This window comes from Sminthopsis crassicaudata, chromosome 1 (genome assembly GCF_048593235.1).
Source record: "Sminthopsis crassicaudata isolate SCR6 chromosome 1, ASM4859323v1, whole genome shotgun sequence".
In the NCBI taxonomy this organism is placed as follows: Eukaryota; Metazoa; Chordata; class Mammalia; order Dasyuromorphia; family Dasyuridae; genus Sminthopsis; species Sminthopsis crassicaudata.
In genome coordinates, this window is record NC_133617.1 from 255759561 (window position 1) to 255785453 (window position 25893).

A 25893-nucleotide genomic window follows, 5' to 3' on the forward strand; every position below is an offset into this window, starting at 1 on the left:
TTAAAATCATTTTCAATTTATATTACTTCATCAAAAACCTATTTGAATTATTTGCTTTGAAACAAAACATCAAATACTTTTAAAAATTAACTTTTTAAATTTATTTTTAAAATGTTGTCTTTCATTTGATTTCTTAGATATATATCCTTAAATCTCTTTCCCAACCATACTTATAATATAACAAAAGTATTTAAGCACGTCAACCAACCTAGCAATCACACCTCATAGTTATCTATGCCACATCACTAAATTTCCACTGGGATAAGAGAAGCATATTCTATTATTCATTCTCTATGATCAAGATTTTAGGCTATAAATCATTATCAAAATGCCTTTTCACTGTTATCATTTGCATATTATAGTCACTGGATATGTTGTTTTCTTTGCCTATTGTATACTTTGCATCATTTCATACAATCTTTATTTTCATATTTCTCAGTATTATTGATTTATTTCATAAATAACATTCTAAATTAAAATTAATTATGAAGAGCATACAGAATATCCCTTGTTATTGCTAACTTTAACATTTTTGCCATAAATTCTTACATTATATTTATTAAATAGCTATGATTAACTATTTTCTTAAAAGAAGACTCACTTCAGTCTAAGTAATTTGTTTACTGACAGATTTTAAACCTCAAAATTATTTTAATTGATTCAATACAATTTAATTAAATTTACTTATAATAAGTATCTGGCATGTACAAATCATCATACTAATCAGTGGAAATAAAGGGATTTTTTAAAAAGATGCATTCTGTAATTTCAAGGAGCTTACAATTAAATAGTGCTATACTTTTTTTTTCAAAATATCAATGTCTAATGATTCCACAGGAGCAAATGTTCTGTCTATTAATACAGACTGCAATTTCTAATGCAGCCTTTAAAGAGGGCACTTTAATGAGTTTCTGAGGCCCAAAAAATGTAATTGGTAACATGATGGTCAACTCTTTGCCAGTAAGTGTTGCCAAAAAAAAGACATACTGTTCCTAATAAAACAGACTTGGAGCATTAATTATAATGTTCATAAAATACTTTGTATACATTTTGTATATGATACTCCCCAAAATTCTGTGAAATGCTACAGATGATTTCATTAACCTCATTTTACTTAAAGCTGAGAGAGAATTTCTGTGGTGTCACCAATTGTCACAGTTTCAATCAGAAAACTTCTTTATTAAGCAGTATATATTGAGCATTGTAAGTGCCAGGGATACAAAAAGAGCCAAAAAGTTCCTGCCCTCAAAGACTTTATAATCTAATGAGAGAGTAATTTACACAAAAATAATAAGTACAGATAATGTATAAATAGGACACAAAGGAAATAGTTTGAAAAGGAGGAGGCATTGGAATTATGAGATATTAGAAATTACTTCTAGAACTCAGAGTAAGCTCAGGAATTCAGTAATCAGAGTTGAGGAGAGAAAATATCCCTGTTATGGAGGATAGCCAGAGTAAATGACTGGAAGGAGATGGAATATCTTATTTGTGGAAGACCCAGGAGGCTAGTTTCTTTTAAACAAAATAATATGTGGTGGTTAATTAGGGTGTAAGATGACTAGAAAAGGGAGGACTTTGAATTTTTATCAAAGGATTTTTTTATCCTGGAAGTAATGTGGAGGCACTGGAGTTTATTGATTAGGGAGTGATATGAGTGGACTTGTGCTTTAAGGAAATTGTTTTGACAACTAAATGAAGTATGGATTGGAGTGAGAAAAATGAGGCGGGCAAATTCACCACTACCCACATCACTATCACATGAAAGCATGTACCAAAATGATGACACTCTCATAAGAAAGAAGAGGTATATTTGAAAGAAGTTGGAAATGTAAAACAGACAGGCTTTAGAAAGAAATTAAACATGAAAAGTAAGAGATGATAAGGAATCCAGGAGTGCTCTAAAAGACTAAAAATATTCAAATGGAGTGTGCCCAATAAGTAGTAGAATCTTCAAGCTCATATTGTACTGATTAGCCACAAACACACTGTACTTTGATTCCAATATAATGATGTCTTTGGTCCTTTTTGACTATGAAGGATGAACAACAACACAACAGAAGATGAAGGACATGGTCAGAATGAAAACATATTCCTCCAAGACATGATGTTATTGGAAACACTATTATTACAAAAATAAGAAAAGAATTTAAAGAATACCTTTTTTTCTTTCCCTGACAACATCTAAGCATTGGATTTTAGCTTCCAAAAACCAAAGAATTAGAGGCTAATAATCTTCAAATTGATTTTTCCTCCTCTCATGACTTCCATTTCTTTTTTGTTTTTCATGTTTTATGTACATTTCTCTTGCATGCAACTCATATCAATATTTTTAAATATTTCTTTTTATTTTTACTGGCTTCCAAAAAGAAGATATTCATTTTCATATCTATTACTTGTTCAATATTTCATTTTTTTCAATTTAGAGAATCAATGTCTCCTTCAATTTTGAAAGTTGCTATTTCTTTAATACGAGTCAAAATCATTTACAATTTATCATTTACAATTAGCTTTTGGCATCTAAGTCAGTTTGAGCATCAGAAGATGTGCTCTGCAGGTCTTTTCTTCCCTCTCCAATTAGAGTGGTTCAATAGGATTTTTCAGCATTCCTTCCTTTTGTTTATTACCATATTTTTCTAGATCAGTTAACTTTTTTAATGTGAATGCTGCTTATTCTCAGATTTTTTTTCCAGTTCTTTTTACTGATTTATACATACAAAATTTCAGATATTTACAGAACACCAACTTGGATAATAGAAAAACAGAAAGAAATTTAAAAACCTTAGCTTTTTATTAACTTATTCCAATGCCTTCTTGACATGTTAAAATTCCATTCCTTGCAGATGCAACTAGATAGTACAGTGGATAGAGCCCCCTGGGCCTGCAATCATACATTTTTTGTTCAGTCATTTGATTTTCTGTGAACATATCTGGGGTTTTCTTGGTAAAGATACCAAAGTGGTTTGCTATTTCCTTCTCTAGCTCACTTTACAGATGAGGAAAACATGTTTAGGGTCACATAGATAGTAAGAATCTGAGACTGGATTTGAACTTATGAAAATGGATATTCCTGATCCAAAGCCTAATGCTATACCTAGGCCTACATACTCAAATTAATATATGGCCAAATTTTTATTAAACATGTACATATTAGTGGATCAGAAGTATAATTAATGCATAGCAGTAACTAATCATTTATATTTCAATTGCATAATGCATTATGTTGAGGTTTTGGAGTAAAATTATTCAACATAAGTTATTGAATTGGTGGATCTACATTCACCAAGGTTTTTGAAATCTCTGACATTTTCCTTTTAACCATTCTGCTACTATTCTGGCACATTTGACAGTGACCCTGTTCTACTTTCATTTTGGAAGATCTGTCATTACAGCTATTCCCTAAAGTATGTTGAGCTGAGTCTGTCACCTTTGCAAAGGGTGAGAATCATCAAAGCAAAATCATAATAATGTCTTCTTTTATATTTTACACACATACTCTCAGGAATGAAGCAGACTCAGGTCATCCTCTTTTATAATAGCACAATTTAGGTAAAGTCAACTAAATGATCAGGGAGGTGATATTTCTAGCAGACATTTCTAAATGGTTCAGATTCTTCAGCCTGAAATGACAGATAAAGGAGAGAAAGGATCTTCAAAATCTAAAAACATATAGAATTGTTTATAAATTTCTGGTGTATTAAAGCTGTGGAGAGAGGTGGGAGAGAAATAATTCACTGATTTTGAAAGAGGAAAGTTAGGATAAATAGCAGAAAATATTGCTTCATATAGTAAACTTAGAGGATTTATTATTCTAAGAAGTGGCATAAGCTGAAAATATGAATGGTTTCTAGAATTTTTGAATAAATTCATGAATGATACATTCATAATGGTTTATCAAGGGAAGCCAAGGATACTTTGTGAATCTGTGTTTAACACTGAAGCTGTGAAAAACAATATTTTTATATGAAATACATTGATTCCAAATATTCTAGCCAGGGATAGAGTACTGGGCTAGATGGAACATAGTTTGATTTAGGATGACAATTCTTAAAATGTTAGGTATTTCAATGATTGTCAAGACTGACACCAGTGGAATAAAAGTTCTTTCCTGTCTAACCTCCCACTCTTTCTCATACCAGGTGGCATAGAAACACAAAGCTAATCAATGTTTATTTCCACTTCACTGTGCTTGTGCAATAGGAGAGATTTTAAGCAGAAGAAAAAGTTCCTGCCCTGTAGCAATGTATAATATAATTATATGTATAGACAGCCATATGAAATAAGGATACACACAAAGTAAAAGCACAAATGAAACACAAAACATATAAATATGAAAAATGTGGGGAATATGTTTGTATTTTTCTATGTGTATGCATGTATTTGGAAAACTCCACATATTAGTACATATATGTGTGGTGTGTGTGTGTGTGTGGTGGGGTGTGGTTGGGAATCAGTTATTTTGTGTAAAATCAATATAATATTTTACTGGTCAGTTAACCTCTCTGAGCCTTTGTTCCTTTATGTATAAAATGATAAGATTGATTCAGATGATTTTTACAGTCTCTTCAAACTCTAATTCAATTATCTTGAGAATGGTACTATTTTCAATTATAATTTACTTTCATAGATAATGTGTTAGCATGTTAATTTAAAAAAAAGCCTCATGTATATATTTTTATTATATGGGAAATATAGTGTCTGCTTCCTTTCAAAATTCACTTATTCTTTTTTTCTGAATTACAGATGCATGCTTATTAGTCATAGTTATATTTTCTGTGATATTTTATAAGTATACACTGAGTTTTTATACTAAAGGTCTTTGCAATGGGAGGGTAAGGAAAATGAAAGAGATACAGTTTCAGTCCTTGAAGAGCTTTCAGATTATCTGGAGGACACAAAATGTGAGGACACTAAGTAATGTGAAGGATTTTAATGATTGTGCAAATGTTGCAAAATGAAGCAATACATATTATTGAACTAACTAGTAAAGGAAAATAAAGTAATGATTCGGCTAAGTGTCCTAAATTCAAGGCACTGATTTCAGAGGCTTAAAAGACAATTCTCAGATGAAGAAATTGAAACTATATCCACTCATATGAAAGAGTGTTCCAAATCACTACTGATCAGAGAAATGCAAATTAAGACAACTCTGAGATACCACTACACACCTGTCAGATTGGCTAAGATGACAGGAACAAATAATGATGAATGTTGGAGGGGATGTGGGAAAACTGGGACACTAATACATTGTTGGTGGAGTTGTGAAAGAATCCATCCATTCTGGAGAGCAATTTGGAACTATGCCCAAAAAAATTATCAAACTGTGCATACCCTTTGATCCAGCATTGCTGCTATTGGGCTTGTATCCCAAAGAAATACTAAAGAGCGGGAAGGGATCTGTATGTGCCAAAATGTTTGTGGCAGCTCTTTTCGTAGTGGCTAGAAACTAGAAGATGAATGGATGTCAATCAATTGGAGAATGGTTGGGTAAATTATGATATATAAAGGTTATGGAATATTATTGCTCTGTAAGAAATGACCAGCAGGAGGAATACAGAGAGGCTTAGAGAGACTTACATCAACTGATGCTGAGTGAAATGAGCAGAACCAGAAGATTGCTGTATACGTCAACAACAATACTATATGAAGATGTATTCTGATGGAAGTGGATATCTTCAACATAAAGAAGATCCAACTCACTTCCAGTTGATCAATGATGGACAGAAATAACTACACCCAGAGAAGGAACTCTGGGAAGTGAATGTAAATTGTTAGCACTACTGTCTATCTACCCAGGTTACTTATACCTTTGGAATCTAATACTTAATGTGCAACAAGAAAATGGTATTTACACACATATAGTGTATCTAGGTTATATTGTAACATATGTAAAATGTATGGGATTGCCTGTCATCAAGAGGAGGAAGTAGAGGGAGGGAGGGGGTAATTTGGAAAAATGAATACAAGGGATAATATTATAAAAAAATTTACTCATGCATATATACTGGTATGAGAAAGAGTGGGAGGTTAGACAGGAAAAGAACTTTTATTCCACTGGTGTCAGTCTTGACAATCATTGAAATACCTAACATTTTAAGAATTGTCATCCTAAATCAAACTAATGTAATATATTTCCAATTGATTACTTGTGTGGAAAGTGTTTTCTAATTGCATTCATATAGTTTTGTAGACTCCCAAATATTTTTTATATAATCAACAGTTAGTTTACATGAAATTTCTCTTTGTTTCACTTGCTCCTGGACTTTGTTGGTAACATGTAAAAATCTTGATGATTTATGTGGATTTATTTTGTATTCTTCAGCTTTGCTTAAGTTGTGAATTATTTCTAATGTTTTATTTGATTCTCTAAGATTACCTAAATATATCATCATCTCATCTACAAAGAATATTATTTTGATTTCCCCATTACAAGTTCTAATTTCTTTAATGTCTTTTTTCTTCTCTTATTGCTAAAGGTAACATTTCAAATACAATACTGAAGAGCAATGGTAATAGTGGGCAAACTTGATTCATCCCTGCTCTTACTAAGAATGGTTTTAATATCAGTATTATAATAAGATGCTTGCTGATAAGTTTAAATAGATGTTATTGCTCATTTTAAGGAAAACTATATTTACTCCTATACTCTCTAGTGTTTTTAATAGGAATGGATGCTGAATTTTGTCAAATACGTTTTCTGCATATATAGAAATGATCATATAATTTTTGTCACATTGGTGATTGATATAATCAATTATGTTAATAGTTTTCCTAATATTGAACCAGCCCTTCATTTATGGTAAAAATCCTACTTGGTCATGGTGTGTTATACTGAGGATAACTAGCTGAATTTAGGAAAAAATGTTTTTGCAGAAAGTAAGATTTTAGCTTGTATATTAAGGAAATCAGTAAAGCAAGGAGATGGCAATGGATAGAGATAGGGAATAAAGAATAATTAAGCCTCAAATCATATAGCCACTGAAAATTCACTGCACTTCATCAATGAGGGGATCACCAGCAGGCTACAAACATGAAAATCTATCATAAAATAAGGAATACCATTTAGAGCATTTGTACTCTACCTCTTCCATGTTTTCTTTCTTGATCCTCCTAGTTTTTAATGCTCTCCTCATATTACTTTGTACATATTTTTCCCTTTTTGTCATTATAAAGCTTCCTTTCAAAGAATATAATCTCTTTGAGGTAAAACACTATTTAATTTTTGCCCTTACATGCATAGTACAGTGCCAGCATCATAGTAGGTGCTTTAAAATGCTAGCTCAATTATGTCCCATATTCTTCTCTAAATCCAACATGAGCTATATTTTGGTCTCTGTTTTTATTTTTAAAGGCAGCATGGTAGTACTTATATCATTATTTTCAGGGTACATTTGCAGGTAAATGTTGTAGAATGAACAGAAGAGATTGATCACCTTTTTTTTTCCTTGGGTACCTTAGAATCAGCTGGAGCAAAAATCTTTATTCTTGGTCTTTAGCAGTAGACATGAAAAGAATGGACACCTGGGATCTCTGTGACCTCACCTCTTCTCCCAGAAGTGACCTTGGCTCATCTCACTGCACTTCCTAGTCCCTCCAACAATTCTCTGTTTAAACCTAATGATTGGGCCAGCACAGGATAGTGGGAAGGGCCATTTTCCAAGCATATTCTTATAGAGTTTTGTCCAATCTGTAATTAGCCTCAAGTGCTCATTGTCTTACCCCAGTGCATTGACTCAAAAGTTTCATCCCTTTACATAAAACAATTTTAGTCATATGATAAAATGGTCAAAATCATTGTTGATCAGAGAAATGCAAATTAAAACCTCTGAGATACCTCTCTGATTGTCTAAGGTGACAGGAAAAGATATGAATCTTGTAGGGGATGTAGGAAAACTGGGACACTACTATATCACTGGTGGAGTTGTTAACTGAAACTGTAAACTGAGGGAATGCCCATCAGTATACAGTTTCTTGCTACTATGAAAAGGGCTGACACAAATGTGGGTCCCTTTCCCTCCTTTAAAATCTTTTTTGGATACCAGCCCAATTGAAACACTGCTGGATCAAAGGGTATGCACAGTTTGATAGCCCTTTGAGCATGATTCCAAATTGCTCTACAGAATGTTTGGGGCAGTTCACAACTCCACCAGTAATGTATTAGTGTTTTATATTGTAATGTTTTAATTAATATACTCAAAATTATCCATTTTACATTCCATAATGTACTGCAATTCTTCTTTGGTCATAATTTCTTCCTTGTCCAGAGATCTAAGAGGTAGATTACTCTTTGTTCTTCTAATTTGCTTATGGTATCCATTTTTATTTCCCCTCCCCCAACCCTACCCCTAGGTGGCAAGTAATCCAATATGTTAAACATGTGCAATCACAACTACTATAGTACACAATAAAAATAAGATGAAAAAAGGGAAAAATGAGAAAGAAAACAAAATGCAAGCAAATATCAATAAAAGGTGAAATATCATGTTGTGATCCACACTCAGTCCCCACAGTTCTCTACCTGGGTGCAGATGGCTTTCTTCATCACAAGACCATTGGAACAAACCTGAATCCCCTTGCTGTTGAAAAGAGCCACATCTGTCAAAATTTACCAATTTTATAATTTTGCTGTTATAGTGTATAATGTTCTTTTGATTCTACTCACTTTACATAGTATCAGTTCATGTAAGTCTCTCTGAGGCCACTCTGAAATCATCCTGGAAACTGAATATGTTCAGCTTCTCTGGACATGTTATTATTAGTTGTATTCTATTTTTTTCCTTCTGGAGTATCATATTATAAACCTTGTGTCCTTAATTTGTTCTCTACTCAGTTGTGCATGATATTGGCTGTGATTCAAAGATAATTGAATTATTTCATTCTCATTCCTTCCAAAATTTTCTTATTCATGTAGACCTTCAAAATTTTGGCTATGATATTAACAGGAGTTTTCATTTTGAGATTTATTTTGAAGAGTTAACTGTCAGTTTCATTTTCAAAAAATAATTCTCTTCTAGTTTTTAGATATGTAGAAAGCTTTCCTTTATAATTCCTTGAAATGTGTTATCAGAGTATTTTTTGGTTCATAGCTTTTAGGTGGTAAAATGATTCTTAAATCATCTTTCTTTGCTCTATTTCCAGATCAGTCATTTTTCCTTTGAGACATTTCACATTTTCTTATATTTTTCCCATCTTTTGACTTTGTCTTAATTTTTTGGGATGTTTCATGAAATCATCTTCCATTTGGACAATTTCAATTGTTAAAAAGCTACTATTTTAAGGTCTTCCAAATCATTATTGATCAGATAAATGCAAAGTAAGGCAACTCTAAGATACCACTGCATATTTCTCAGATTGGCTAAGATGACAGAAAAAGGTAATGATGAATGTTGGAGGGGATATGGAAAAACTGGGATACTGATACATTGTTGATGAAATACATTATTGAATAGATCCAACCTTTCTGGAGACCAATTTGGAACTATGCTCAAAAAGCTATTAAACTGTGTATATACTGTGACCCAGCTGTATTTTTACTGGGCCTATATCCCAAAGAGATTTTAAAGGAGGGAAAGGGACCCACATGTGCAAAAATGTTTGTGGCAGCCCTTTTTGTAGTGACAAGAATCTGGAAACTGAATGGATGCCATCAATTGGAGAATAGCTGAATAAATTATGGTATATGAATGTTATGGAATATTATTGTTATGTAAGAAATGACCAGCAGATGATTTCGGAGAGGCCTGGAGAGAGTTGCATGAATTGATGCTAAGTGAAATGAGCAGAACCAGGAGATCATTATACACTGCAACAACAAGATCATGCAATGAGCAATTCTGATGGACTTGGCTCTCTTCAACAATGAGATGATTCAAACCAGTTCCAATTGTTCATGATGAAGAGAGCCATCTACACCCAGGGAGAGGACTGTGGGAACTGAGTGTGGATCAAAACATATAATTCTTACTCTTTTTGTTGTTGATTGCTTGCATTTTGTTTTCTTTCTTTTTGATCCAATTTTTCTTGTGCAGCAAGATAACTGTATAAACATGTACACATATATTGGATTTAACATATATTTTAACACATTTAACATGTATTGGACTGCCTGCCATCCGGGGGAGAGATTGGGGGAAGACGGGGATTATTTGGAACAGAAGGTGTTTCAATGGTCAATGTTAAAAAATTACTCATGCATATGTTTTGTAAATAAAAAGCTTTAGTAAGAAAGAAGCTACTTTTTTTGGCATTTTTTGTATCCTTTTTACTACATTGTTTTCTTCTCATAATATTCTTGCATGTCTCTCTCTGTTCTTTTCCCAATTTGTGTGCTACTACTCTTATTTGATTAATCGACATTATTATATCACTTTCAAATTTATAAAGTGCTCACACACACAAATATATATATATATATACATATATCATATGGAGAGAGAGCGGTTTGTTTTGATTTATTAATTATCAGAAATATAGCAATATTATTTTAAGAAACAGCGTGTTATAGTATATATGAAACTGATTCTGGAGTCATTCAGGACAACCTGTGTCTAAATTCCATCTTTGATCCACAGCAGCTTTTTGATTCTGGACAAGAAACTTAATTTTCCAGGGCTCTAGGCAACCTCTAAATCTACAAATTGAAAATGTCAAAGGGAGGAATTTCCTTACATAGTGTGTTCACTATACAAATGAACTGAATCTCAAGCCTACTCCCTTTTTCTACCCAAGTTTAAGAGCAGTTAATAATGTAGCAGTTTTCTATCTTGGATAAGAATCAAAATCATTATATGCTGAGTATCTCATGTCTAGACAATAAGGGAAGTTATCACCTTCCACTGAGAAAGATAGAAAGATAATGTAGAAAACCTCAGGGAAACAAGGCTTATATAACTGGTCTTCATTTCTTTCATTTTATTGTCCTTATAGGAATTCTCAAACCATTCTAATCTTGGATCTAAAATGTTTGAAAATATTGGCCTATATTTTTTTGTTTTTTATGACACCTACCCTTATGTGCAATTAAAATAATTTTAAACATATAATTATTTTTATCATTTTAATTGAGAATAATTAGTGAAAAGTTAGAAATACTTTACCATATTTGCATAACAAAGACAGAAATAGAGATAAACTTATGTGACATTAGTCAACATTATTAATTTCTCTCTCAGATAGTCTACATGGGCTGGACTGAAGAACGAGAACAAGATTCCCTTCAAGATAGGAAATACACGCCAAAGTTTTTAGCACTGAGAGGCTCTTCTCTTTATAAATTTCTGGCACCTCCAGTAAGTATATTTTCTTATATTGTTATTTTAACTGATTTTTCCTGTGTTTTATATATAGAAATGCATCATGTACTCGACTTAATTCTATTAAATATCAATAAGAACCATTGTAGCATATCCTAAGAAAAGCAGGCCTCAGAAGTAGAATAAATATAAATATCTGTCTGGCTTTTGAGACATTCTAGATATGCAACCATCAACAAGTTAATTAATCTCTAAGATCATAATTTAGAGAAGAGTTACCATGCTCTACTTGTGGAATTCTAGGGAGACTCAGGATCTTTCCAAAATAATTAAATCATAGATCCAGATTAAAAATAAATAGGAGAAAGAAGTATATGAGGAACAACTGAATGAACTTGGTATGTTCATGCTGGAAACTAGAAGACTCAGAAAAATTGCCATCATGAAGTATCTAAAGGCTTATCACACAGAAGAAAGAGTAAACTTCTGTTTTTTGGCTCCAGAGGACAGAACCAAGAACAATAAAATGAGTGAAAGCTCATGAGTGAAAGAAAGAGGCAACTACAGGCTTGAGGTCAAGAAAAACATCCTAACAGAGGTCTCCAAAAATATAATGGGATACTTAGAAAAGTAATAGTTTCCCTGTACTTATTGGTCATAAATCACAAGGTGAATAATCATATTCTGAGAAAGTTAAATGGGTATTCTTTTTTTTTGTATGATGGAATTAGGCATCTTTTGACCTTCCTTCATATTTCTGAATTCTATGATTTTGTGAAAGAAGGAAAAAGATTAGAGATAGAAGGATAAGAAAGGAAAGAGAAAAAGAATGATCAAGAAAAGAAAAGAGGAAGAAAGAAAGAGAGATAGAGGGATAATATGATGGTGGTAGGGAAAGAAAAAAAGGAATTTATAGAAAGTATTTTGTATTAAAATAGCAAATTGTGCAAATAATTTGAAGCTTCATGTGCAATGAAAATCCTTGCTTTGTTATGTAAATTAAAAATAAAATGTATTTTAAAAGAAAATATAAGTAAATACAAATAAAATAATTTAAATTTGGAGTCCAAAACATATCCTAAAGAATTTTCACCAGAGGATTGAATTATCCTGAATTTTTATTTCCTTAACTTTGGTAACTCATGAAAAATCTGAATTTTTTTTTCAAATTGTAAAGCTTAGAAACAATGATAATGGTCAATCTCTTACTTAAGGATTCAGTTATGGGCTCCAATAGACCATGAAAATTACACAATGAAAAGTTTACAGAGAAAGATCATCTACTCATGTTGTGTATGAACATTACAAAGAAGAATTCATGGAGGAAAGACCAAAGGGAGTGTATGCAATGATTTTATTTGCTCAATTTTTGATTAATCAGTACATTTATAGATAATTCATGCCAGAGGAGAATTTTCAGGAGATTTAATCAATTAGGTAGAAACTATAAGAGTGACACAAAAAGAAAGAGATATAATAAGAATCATTTTTAAAAGAAATATAAAACAAGTAATATTTTCTATTTAAATAGCTAAATTTCCTTAAAATAGTATAGAACAAAGTTGAACAATCACTGGTCAGCCAGCCAGAAAATAACTTCCCTATTTGCATTACATAATATAACTTGTTTTGAATATTAATTATTTTCCATGCACAGTTAAACTATATTCTTCTCTGGTAAATTGAAAATATCAAGTAAGTCTTGTATTTTAATTTGCATTTAAAGTACATCTGTTGTTATTAGCTAATCAAACAAAGTATTTCAACAACAGTTAGTATATCCTGCATAAATTCACTACTCTGGTTATTTGATTTCTAAGGGCATTGGGCATCATTAGATTTGTGAAAATCAAATAGAAATGTATCTCCTGGCACAGGGCCTAGAGCTATGCACACTTGCTTTTTCTCTTTCTAATTTTGCTGTTGAGGAGTTGGGGAAGGGAGAGACTTGAGACTGCTTTTATGAAGTTAAAATGTATCTTTTAGATAGATAAGATTGTTATACCCATATATGATGATCAATTCTGATGGATGTGGCTGTTTTCAACAATGAGCTGATTCAGGACTGATTCAATGACCTGATTTTGAGAGCTATCTACACCCAGAAAGAAGACTGTGGGAACTGAGAGTGTATTACAACATATCATTTTCACACTTTTTGTTGTGATATACTTGAATTTTATTTTCTTTCTCTCTTTTTTTGTTTGCTTTTTGATCTGATTTTTCTTGTGCAGCATGATAACTGCATAAATATGTATACCTATATTGGATTTAACATATATATTTTACCATGTTTAACATATATTGCATTATATGCAATCTAGGGGAGAAGGTAGCGGAAGGAGATGAAAAAATTGGAACAAAAGATTTTTCAAGGATCAATGTTGAAAAATGATAATTGCATATGTTTTGAAAGTAAAAAAAAAAGTCATACCCAAAGTTTGAATCTGAAAAGCATTTAATAAACCTTTATATGGTTTGCTACTATAGTATTATTTCTATAATAGCTATAGATCAACTATCAATTAGATCAGCTTTTAAAAAGTTGTCCTAGAAAACCAACTTTCATCAAAATGCTAATATTATAATTCTTATATTACATACTTCCTATGCTAGAATCTGAGTAAACTCTTACTTCAATAGCCTTCTCTGATGTCTACAAAAAAGAATAGAAAGGAATTTAGAACCCTTCATTAATTCCCAGACTTTTGAATTCATTATCATATAAAATGTAAAAAATATTTCATTGTATATGTGAATCATCTTCAAATTATTTGTGTATTAATGATACCATAGTGAGAAAATCCTATTGATTTTCATGAATTAAATACTTTTGAGTCTTTTATAGGAACATTTTTTTTTCAAAACAGAGAAAGCTCTATGTTTGTTCATTTTATGATGAACTCCTATATAACTACCTTGCTTACCATGGAAAGGAGGAAACAAAGAAGGAAAGCAAGAGAGAGAAAGGAAAGAGACTGCAAAGGAGAGAATAAAAGGAAGAAAACTAATATTTCATAGAGGATTTATGAAATATCATTATTTGTTGTTTGTGAAGTACTTAGGAAATTTAGTGTCTTTCAAATATAAATTTAAAATATGCAGACAAAATGCCCTAAATTGCTACTGATTAGAGAAATATACATTAAAACATTGCTGAAATACCTGATCCCTCTCAGATGGCTGGCTTGACAGAAAAGAAAAATGACAAATGTAAAAATTGGGGCATCAATGCACTCTTGGTATAGCTGTGAACTAATAGAAATATTCTGAAGAACATTAGGCACCATACCTAAAAGGCTATAATATTGTGCATACCCTTTCATCCTGAAATATTACTACTAGACTAATATCTCAAACAGATCAAAGAAAATGAAAAAGAATCTATTTGTAAAAAAATATTTATAGCAGTTTTTTTTGTGGGAAATTAAGTTAATACTCATTAATAGGTGAATGGCTGGACAAATCATGATATATGTTTGTAATAAAAGCCTAGTATGCTATAAGAAAAGATGAACAGTATGTTTTTGGAAAAATCTTAAATGGACTGATGGGAAGTGAAGTGAACTGAAGCAGGAAAACGTTATACACCACAGCAGCAATATTGTAAGATGATCAACTGTGAAAGACTTAGATACTCTGATTAAGACAATGATACAATATAACTACAAAGGACTTATGTTGAAAAATGCTATCCACCTCCAGAGAGGATAACTGATGAATTCTTAAGTCAGGTTGAAGTGTACCTTTATGTTTTTATTTATTTATTTATTTATTTATTTATTGATTTATTCATTCATTCATTCATTCATTCATTTATTTATTTATTTATTTATTTATTTAGTTATTTATTTGTTTGTTTATTTATTTATTTATTTATATATTTATTTAGTTGTTTGTTTGTTTGTTTGTTTGTTTATTTATTTATTATTTGTAGTAGATTATTTTTTGTTTGTTTGGTTGGTTTTTTTTGCAAGATGACTAATCTGGAAATATGTTTTGCATGATTTCACATTTTTATCCATATCAAATTGCTTGTTTTCTCAACAAGGGCAGAGAAATTGAATTTCTTAAAACAAAAACAAAAACAAAAACAAAAACAAAAACAAAGAAACAAAACAAAAAACAAAACAAACAAACAAAAAAAATTTAGGGAATGCTAGGTGGCACAGTGGATAGAGCACTAGCCCTGAAGTCAAGAGGACCTATGTTCAAATCTGGTTTCAGACACTTAACATTTCCTAGCCATGTGATTCTGGGCAAGTCACTTAACTCGAATTGCATAAGGGGGATTTTTTTCTAAAATGTTAATATTTACATGAAATTATGAAATATTCAACAAAATATATTTTAAAAATTAAGAGTCAAAGAATAAAGCAAAATATGCAGACACATTAGGCCTTTTGCCTGATGAGTGATAAAATGTCTTTTGAAAGTATGAGAAAGGGAATGAGGAAAGAAAAAGTAGTAATTAAACAAATAAATAGTTTAACATACAGGTTACTGTAAACATATTTGAAGAAAAGAAAGACAAAATTCATTTTTAAAAGTCTTTATGAATAAATACTTTGTGTTTTGTGGAGAAAAGATCAGAGGAAATAAAAATGAATTTTATGCCTAGCAATTATGATATTACCATACAATTTTCTCATTTTTTTAAGGTAACCACTTGGGACTGGACACGAGCAGAAAAAACATTCTCAGTTTATGAGATTATGTTTAAAATCTTCAAGGTATGAAAAATATATGTAAAATTTTATTTGTTAGTTGTATGTATGTGTATTAAGCACTGAGACATTCTTAAGTATTATAGGTAGAACATAAATAAGACCAAAATGACTCCACAATTAAACAAAATAAATGAACTTAGCCTTAATAGAAACAATTGCTAATGAACATTTCTAACTGTATACTTTACTATAATTATTGATGGGTCAGAACAATATTTACGGAATAATTTATAGAAGAGTTAGTTTGCAAATAGGTAAAAAGAAAAAAAAACAAGCAAACAAAACAAAAAAAGGTATGTCATTAAATTTCCAGTTTTTTGCTGTTGTAATGGGAAGAAATGATAGGCAGAGAGACCATTGGAAGACTAATTTAATCTAAGTGAATAGAATTAAGGACTTGAACTAGAGTATTAATTGTGTGAATGTAGAGCAGGAAATCCATACAAGAGATATTGTGAATTTAGACTCTCCTGAAGCATGTGCCAAAATGAACAGAAACAATCCAAATGATTTAGGTATGCCAAAATTCCAAATTTTCTACCAGTTTTGCAGTCATTCATCTTAGTAGCTAAAAATAATGTTTGAATTCCATCATAATCTCTTTGAAGGTACAGAATGTTTCATTTTTGTCTGAATCTTTAACAATTAGAATAGTGTGAGATACATAGTAGGTACATTAAAAATTAATTTGATAACTTTTTCTCCTTACTTCAGTCAAGGACCTTTACATAACAATCCAACCTAATGGAGATGTGATTTTAAAAGCAATTTAAAATAGAGAAATCTATCAGCACATTTGTGATGTTAAAACAATTTTTATTTAGTTTAAATTAATATTTTTCTAATTCTACCAAAAGCTGTGTGCTATATTCATTTACATTTCTATAGTATTTTAAGTTAAAAGAGTTTCTTCATAACAACTGTGTGGCATATATAATGAAAGTATTCTTATCTCATTTTGCAGGTAAGTAAATTGAATCTTAGGAGATTACATGAATTGCCATAGTCACAAAGATAGGGAAATGTCAGAATAGGACTTCAGAGTTTCAAGTAAGTTTCTCCTACTTACAAACTCAGTCCTCTTTTTGCCATATAAAAACAACTCTACATTCCACTCTGATATAAAATAAATTCATTTGTGACTATGAGCATTCATGTAACCTCCTTAGATTTCTTATGGTACTAACTTATTATACTTCTTTCATAAACCATAACTTATCCAGTTCCACACATGAGCATCCACATATTTCCTGCTTTTTTGCCTCCACAAAAAGTATTGCTATAAATATTTTTATTTATATAATTCTATTTTCTTTCCTTTTTTGATCCTTTTGGGTTTTAGACCTATACTGTGTTAAAGCTAGAGAGGCTTTGGAGAAATAGAAGTACCAATGAGCTATTGATGGGCTTGTGAATTGATATAGCCAGTGTATACTATGTGTATTGTGTTTCCAAATGACTACAATTGAAGATAGTGTTACTTGGGGTTTGACAATTAGTAAGCATCTAGTTTCTTTCATTCCCCCCATTTATTTAATGTTTATTTATTTCATTGTTAAATAATTTTTCATATTAATGGGATTTAATCAATGTGTATCTTTAATGTATTCTAAGGTATTACTATACCCATGAGGCACAGAGCCAAGAGAGTGTAAAACTGAAGATATAAAACAATGGGTATTTTAACTTAAGTATAAAGTAAAGGAATAACATTTATAAGAAAACATCTTTATAAGTAGAGCTATTTTAAAACAGAGTTGCATCCATCAGAGATCTCTTAAGTTTAGAGCAAATCTTACATTTTAAGGATATTTCAATGATTTTGTTTCAAAAATAAATTAGATTGGTACACATGAATTAAGATAAATTAACAACAAATTGGAATTCTATTAGATCTTTTAAAAATCAAACAAATCAGATAATTACTAAATATTTATTCTTTTATCAAGAATAGCATCTCTTTTTGAGATGCCTTTTCACCAAATTTAAGTTATCATGGATGCTTAGGAATAGTTTTATATTTTTTAAGTAATAATAAAAGATGCATTATAATCTGATTTAGAAAATGAGTAAAATCATGTTGGAAATCAGGATAAGGACAGGCCCTGTGGTTTATTATATGGAATGCCCAAATTAGGAGTCTACCTCTTCTAATATAGATTGACACCTTCTCTGTAACATATATTATTAAACAATTGCTTACATCATGTGTTCTTGTTCAGTCATTTTTCAACTGCATATGATTCTTTGTGATTCCTTGTTAGGTTTTCTTGGCAAAGGTATTGGAATAGTTTGCCATGTACTTCTCCAGCTCATTTTACAGAAGAAGAAACTGAAGCATACAGTTTAATATATATTAAACTATGTCTTAAGAAAGTCTCAGACATGTTAAATGACTTATCCATGGTCCAACCATTTGATAAAAAAAGAATATTTAAATACAGGTTTTATTACTATGTACTTAGTATTCTTTCCACTACAATATTTATGTTATCAACATCTTTGAATGTTGAAATAAGTTTAATTCAAATAATAAGTCTATCTACAGGAAACATTCTTATTATATTGCAATCATCTTATTTCATTCAGCAAAACAAGTGAGCTAATTTAAATTCCTCCTCTGTCAATGACTGATACCTCTTGATATTTCAAAAAGTAGATGTGAAAAGTAATATGATATAAGTAGATCTTCTTCAGACCAAAAAAAAATGACATTTTTCTGTGTTTAAGCTTGGATTCTCTAAGGATGTTAGATTTCCCTCTCAAGATGTCAATCCTTGGAATCATTCCTTTAGATCCTATAAAATATTCTTAATGGACTTATTTAATAATCTTTCAGGAATTACTATTATTATAGAATTGCATTTGAGAGTGTTTTCATATTTTTTCTTTTCTTTAAATGATAGAATATGTAATTTTCAAGCTGAGAAGTACTTATTGTATTAAGCATATTAAGAAAGAAGCAAAAGGAAAATTGAGCATTTACAGCTTGTTGAGACTAGTTATTTCCCTCTTTGTCTCAAAGTATTTACTCAAAAGAATCCAAGGAGGCAATAGGAATTTTTTTATATATTCATCTCTGACGAATCCATATTTTAATATGGATTTGTGTTCTTATCACTGTGGATACTCATTTCACAGGGAAGCTAGATTTCACAATGGTTAGAGTGCTAGTTCCTGAGTTTAAATCTGGCCTCAGACACTGTTTAATGCTGGACAAGTCACTTAATGATGTTTTCCTCAGTTTCCACGTCAATAATATGAGCTGCAGAAGGAAATGGCAAACCATTTTGCCAGGAACACACCATATGAGATCACAAAAAATAAGACACAACTGGAAAGACACAACAACAAATACACTTCACAGGTTCATCCCAGCCTTCTAGTTCTATATAATTAATCCTTATTTTCTCCCAGGATATTTAATTTCATTGATTCATGAAAATTTTTATCAGTGAAGATCTAGAATTTATGACTGTAATTTGTCATCTCAGAGAGCTGTCTTTGACACTGAAAGGTTAAGAGGCTTGCTGAGGATTGCATGGGTAGAATGAGTGAGAAAAAGGACTTAACCTTATATCTCCATGACTCCAAGACTACTACTATCTACTGCTCTTCCATGCTCTGATACTCTTCTTTAACTTTATAGAGATTGTCTATAAAAGCCATAGAAGTTTTGTCCTAAGGTTTTTTTAGCATTTTTTTGGGGGGGGAGAGTAGACTAATATATCACAGGGATTGTCCAGATACCTGTGGTAGCTCTGAGTATTAAGTAAAACTTCTGCCACTACTTTGTCTTTTAATAAATGATCTGCTCTCTAACTCTTGACTATTGTTCACACTTAGTCAGCATGATTTATTGAAAACTAACTGTATTTGTATACTTTAAATAACAAAATCTATACTCATTCCACCAATTTATACCCAATATTGAGACTTAGAGGAATAGATGGTTTTGCAATTGGTCCCAATAAAAGAAGGATCCAACTTCCTGGAATCATGCCATCATTTGTCCTTAATCATTGATATAAAATCTTAGCCAATAGGACCATTACTTCTATTATATGCTTCATGATTTAAATGTTGTTAAAAATTTCCTTTTAATTCAGTCACAATTTTTTGTTTTTATTTTTGTTTTCCTTCCTAAGCCATGAGAATTTCTTAGCCTATCTTTAGCTTATTTAATTCTGTTCAGTTATTGGGTGTACATGTGTGTATGTCTGTGTGTGTGCTTTATTATTTTTTGGAACTGGTATAAAAAGATAGATTTAAGGTCTAGTATACTTTCAGCTGATATAAACATTTTTAATATTACTGAATATTTTATTTCCCCCCAATTACATGTAAAATAATTTAGTTTTTTCTTTTTCAAATTTTGAATTCAAAATTATTTCCCACCCTCTCCCCACCATGTCAAATTGCTTTCCATAGATTATACATGTATAGTATTGCAAAGCACATTTCTATTTAAATCATTTTGTTAAAGAAAGCAGAAACAAAAAGAAAAAAAAAGTAAATAAAAAAAAGTATTTTGTATCTTTGGATATAAATCTCTTCGAATGGCCATCCATTTTCATCATAAGTCTTACAGAACAGTCTTAGATCATTATATTGATGAGAAAAGTTATTCATAGTTGGATCATCATATAATATTGCTTTTATGGTACATAATGTTCTCCAGTTCATATAAGTCCTTTCATGTTTCTTTGAGAGTATTATTCTCATTCTTTCTTAAAACAGCATAGTATTCAATTACAATTATATTGACTATATTTTCATATTATTCTTGTGTCACACTCATTTTTCTTTTCAATTTTTCCTCTAATTCTCTTCTTTGATTTTTAAAATCCTGTTTCTATTCTACCAGGCCCGGTGACCAATATATTCTTCTTCGAGATTTTCAATAAGAAAATTTTAATTCACTTTTCATTTTGACCTTGATCAGCATTCTTCTTCTGAATGTATTTTTTGATCCTCCTTATCACCATAGTATCTTTCTATGCTCAGAATTATTTTTTCTGTTGTTTCTTCATTTACTAGTCTATTTCTTGACTTTTAACTCTATACTTTTAATTCCATGCTAAGCTTTTCTTTTCAAGTGAAGGAGTATGGGGTGTCCTAAGCTTCAGGGTTTATATATATATATATATATATATATATATATATATATATATATATATATATATATATATATATATATATATAGTTAGTTAGTTAGTTAGTTAGTTAGTGAGTTAGTTAGTTAATTAGTCAGTCTTAGAGGTAAATCTGGGAACCTCTAAGTGTTTGGAACTTCCAAGATGCTATAACCTAGGGAGATATTTGTTTATTCCTATACTATGAATTGATTTTTGAATGATCTCCGGCATTCTTTTTAGCTCTTAAACTGTGACCAGGGTCCCTGCTCCCCTGGGGCCCCAAGCTCTACTGTGGTAGACTCAGAATTGTGTGACCCAGATCTAAATATAAGTAATGCAACAGAGTTCTGACCCTGGTGCAGCAAAGAGAAATCAATAATCTTCTGACACATTGTCAGATTCTCTTATAATCTGTGAGCTGAGAGATCTGTAAACCCCACTGCTACCACCGATTCATCCCCCCCAGATTTGTTCCTGCTAAAGAGTGGCTAGAGAACTTCTCCAGGATTAAAAAAAAGCTGCTTGTATCAGAGGTAGGACTAGAACTTATTTTCCTAGCTTCAAGGCATTTATTTATGCATTGTTATACTACCTCTCTGTTTTAATTTTATATTTATTTAACTTTTTGCTGAAATTTCATTCTATGAGGCTATTACTTTTTATAAACTCAGTAGCTAAAACTAAATTGATTTTTATTTGCATGGTTTCACAACAGACAATGAAATCTACAGTAATTATTATTCTTCAGTCACTCTTAATTTCAGACAAACTGGCTCACTTCTACTTCCTTTGAATGGGATTTCATTTTTCAGCCTTATGCTTTTAAAATGTTATGCCCCATGCCTAGAAAGTTCCTTCTCTTTATCTCAACTCCTTGAAATCTATAATTTCCTTCAAGGCTCAAAATGTATGTGTTATATCCTCCATGACGCCTTTTCTAATCACTTCTCTACCTTAGTTGTTAGCACTCACACCACAAATTGCTTTAAATTCATTTTTATGTATTTTATATTCATTTGTACTCATGCATGTTGCTTTCATCCATTAAATGTAAGTTCTTTGAGGATTGGAGATATTTTCAGTATAGTCTTTATTTTTCCGTTGCCTAGTATAGTGTCTGATATATAATGATTGCTTCAAAGTGTTTAATGATTTGAATTGAATTATAGTGCATAGATGATGTCAATTATTGGAATAGCATGTTAAAATATTCACTTAATAATTACATCAATCCAATACATTTATTTTTCCTTTTTTCCAACATTTTCTGAATTATTGGGCTTTTGTAGTACCTATAAAAAGCTGAAAAAAATTTATAACAATACAAGTGAATATCTGTTGTATTGGGACTTTTACCACATGTGTCACAAGACAGTCTTTTGAACAAGTTCCAGATATTTAAAGAAAGAATTAATTGGATTCCTTTGGAAATGGACTTGTAGTCTCTCAAAGAAGCTTCATTCCTGTGGAAGGCATTTTTTTGGAATTAGACAAATCAATTTCAATTAATATCAGATGGGTATGATAGCAAGGTCCATTTCATATAATACTTTCCATTAAAAAAGGCATAGGAACTGACTCAAAGAACTAGGTAACAAATATTAGTTAGTAATCTATCATGACCCTGGAAAAATGAAATAGTATTACTGCTTCTTCCTCCCTAAAGGTTTTTTGTATGTGTTTGGGTGGGTGTGTATATGCATGTGTGTGGGTTAGATTTTTTTTTTTTAATTGTCATATTTGCAGGGTCGTTATCCCACAAGTAGTCTGTGGGTAAGATAAAAATAGAGCCCTCATTTGTTGATTCCCAGGGCAGTGTTCTGCTTGCTACCCTCCATTATGAGACCCTTTTTGGAGACTAGTAATTTTCTTGATCATTAACATTTCTTCACTTTGATGATCTGTCTGTTAAATCTGCATGCCACTAGGAGAAAGAATAAACCGTTATATAATAATATGCCTTCAAAAATAAAAAGAATTTCAGGCCATAAATGGAATTTTCTTTTCTACAAATTGCTATAGTAACAACAATTTAAGGACTTTTAATCATAATAAAACTTTCTCACATTGCACATTCTAGTAGAACAGACAAGGTTTAAAAAATAAATAAATAATAAAGCCTTAGACTTGTGATAGGCAGATTGTTTACAATAAAACATTTCAGGATTGATCCAATATGAAATTTTGAAGGAAATTCTTCTACAGGCTTAATTTGGACCATTTTAAAAACTTCAAAATATTAAAATATTATCAAATTATTAAAATAAAACAGAATTAGATTTTTAATTTTATCATAAGGTTGCTACCTATACTATGAACTATTGCTGTTGGTTACTCCAAAGCTAAAGAATCAGTAGAATTGAAGTTCAGGTAAGAGCCAAAGGGAAGAAAACATAAATATTTAATTCCACAATTCCACAGTATATTTGATTTTTGACTTTTAGATTTCAGATATAAAAAATCTTTCATCAATAATACATTTTACATAGTGTCATAATAAGACAAGGAAATAGTAACAATTATTTGAATGGGGGAGTCCATTTCTATTATCTGGTTATACATCAATATATCACCTTCTAGTCTTCACTTCATTCCCATTCCAATTCTATATATCAAATAAGGATACTGTCATATGTACTCTGAGATTTGCTTATTTATTATTACTATAAATATTCATACAAATAAGAAAGTAGACATAAAACTTATGCTTTAAGACATAACCTCCAATGTCCTTTATTCTCCCTGTAGATCATCCATGATCTTTTTTCATTCTCTTGGAAATGTTATCCCTGAGATCCCATAAGATGGTTTTGTTTCTTTATTTTATCTTGATCAATTCGATCACCTTTGCCCAATTTCATTTTCTAAATTGTCATTGGAGCTTTCTCATTGTATTGAGGAGGCACAGTCCAAGTGTATTAATTCCAAGATTATTTTTCAATGAGGCATTATTCAAAATCATAAAATAAGTAGTTTTTAAATACTAATAAAAACATGATTATCTCAAAATAAACACTAGTTGTAAAAACTAAATTCTTATGATGGAATATGTATTTTTATCATGTAAGAAATTAGTGCTTAAGGCATTTTTCCTATAAAAATTTTTTGACCTAATATTTTGGAGATCAATTCGATCAAAACACTTATTCTTGTAGATTACAGCATTCTGGAAAGACTTCAAGTGTAGGTCTTAATAATACACCAAATATGCTTTCTGAGAAGAAGCTTAGCTTAGTACAGAGAGACAACCCAAGTAGAATGATGATGAATTTTGTTTATGGCAACCCATGAGACAAGGGTGTTATATAGCTCCCTTCTTTTTGGGCAGAGACAGACAGAACGATAGAAATGGAGCCAGGGAATCTTAAGTATCACACTAATTTTATATTATCTTCAAACTTAATCTAAGCAATCAAGACTTTAAATTCTTGTCAAAATTTTATTCCCTGGGTGGCTTATAGAGGAAATATAAATGGTAGGAAAGAGAATAAGGAGAGAGAAGGGAGCAAATATAATTGTGAAGTTTTTAGAAGGACTTTATTACATGGTATCTAAGATAGAGAAAGATAGCAAAGAAGTGGTAACAAATTTCAGACTTTATGGATTCTAAAAAGTGACCAAAAATTTTGCTACACCTAACAAAATAAATGTCTACTCTCTTATTTATATAAAATCCTTATGAACTTCAACTCTAAAGCATGTTCAATTCTGAACCACATCTTTCCTGTTTCATAATTGATTTAAAGATACAATCACTATGAAGATTCCATTTCATATTTTTTTTGTTCATTATTAAAAAAATTCATCTTGACAGACCCAAACATCATTTTTTTTTGTTTCTGTTATTGAGTTGTTTCAATTGAATTCAACTCTTTGTTATGTACTCTGGAATTTTCTTGGCAAAGATACTAATGTGGTTTGGCATTTCCTTTTCAAGGTCCTTTTACAGATGAGAAAACTTAAGCAAACAGAATTAAGTGACTTGCCTTAGTCACTTAACGCACTTAATACCAGATTTGAACTCAGGGTATTCCTAACTCCAGTTATACCACTTTATCCACTGCTCCACTTAGCTGCCATTTTCAGATTCTTTTACAAAAAGATTTCCCCTGTGAACATAAATATATCATTCAAAATCCCTTAGAAGATGAAATAATTCCGTTCAAAAGACTGATAATAAAAATCGAATGAGGCAAAACAGAGACAAATGCTCTTCAAAAATAATTACCAGCATTAGAGAGACCTCAAGAAGAGTCAAGGCTGCAGAATAATTCCTTATAAATGGCAAAGCCCTCTATATAAATGATGTTGCCTTAAATCGCATAATCTCACACTGACTCCAAGAAGAAATCTGTGATAACTTCATAGCATTTTGATTTAGCAATTCATGTAGGAAAGATCAAATAGATGAAGACAGTATAATGCCCAGATTTCAATATGCATTTGAGTAGAAATTCTAAGGAACATTTTTTTTTCTGATAGCATGTGGCTCTGGAATAGAAAGTACAAATTGATTATGTCCTGAACACAGAATTGAAAAGCAGGATATATAGTTTTCAAGATGTTATAAAATTCTTATGATGATCCCCAAGTTTTTCTAATAGCAAAGGCCTATTTTGTCATATTAATATTTTAACCAGTGTTAATACATGGGAAGACCTGGGACATACTACCTCCAAAGAGCAAAAGATGATCATCACTCATGGCAAGGTACAGGATGTAAATAATGTGAATGGTAGGTATAAACAGAAAGCAACATATCACCAATAAGTA

The 25893-nt window shown here is 31.0% G+C and overlaps 1 protein-coding gene across 1 annotated transcript in view; it reads left to right on the plus strand.

Annotated features, from left to right (window-relative positions):
• SNTG1 (syntrophin gamma 1) overlaps positions 1 to 25893 on the plus strand; it is an 813750-nt gene that overhangs the window by 638322 nt on the left and 149535 nt on the right. Inside the window, 2 exon segments of the mRNA XM_074278136.1 lie at positions 11172 to 11288; positions 15914 to 15985. Coding sequence (XP_074134237.1) covers positions 11172 to 11288; positions 15914 to 15985 — 189 coding nt within the window.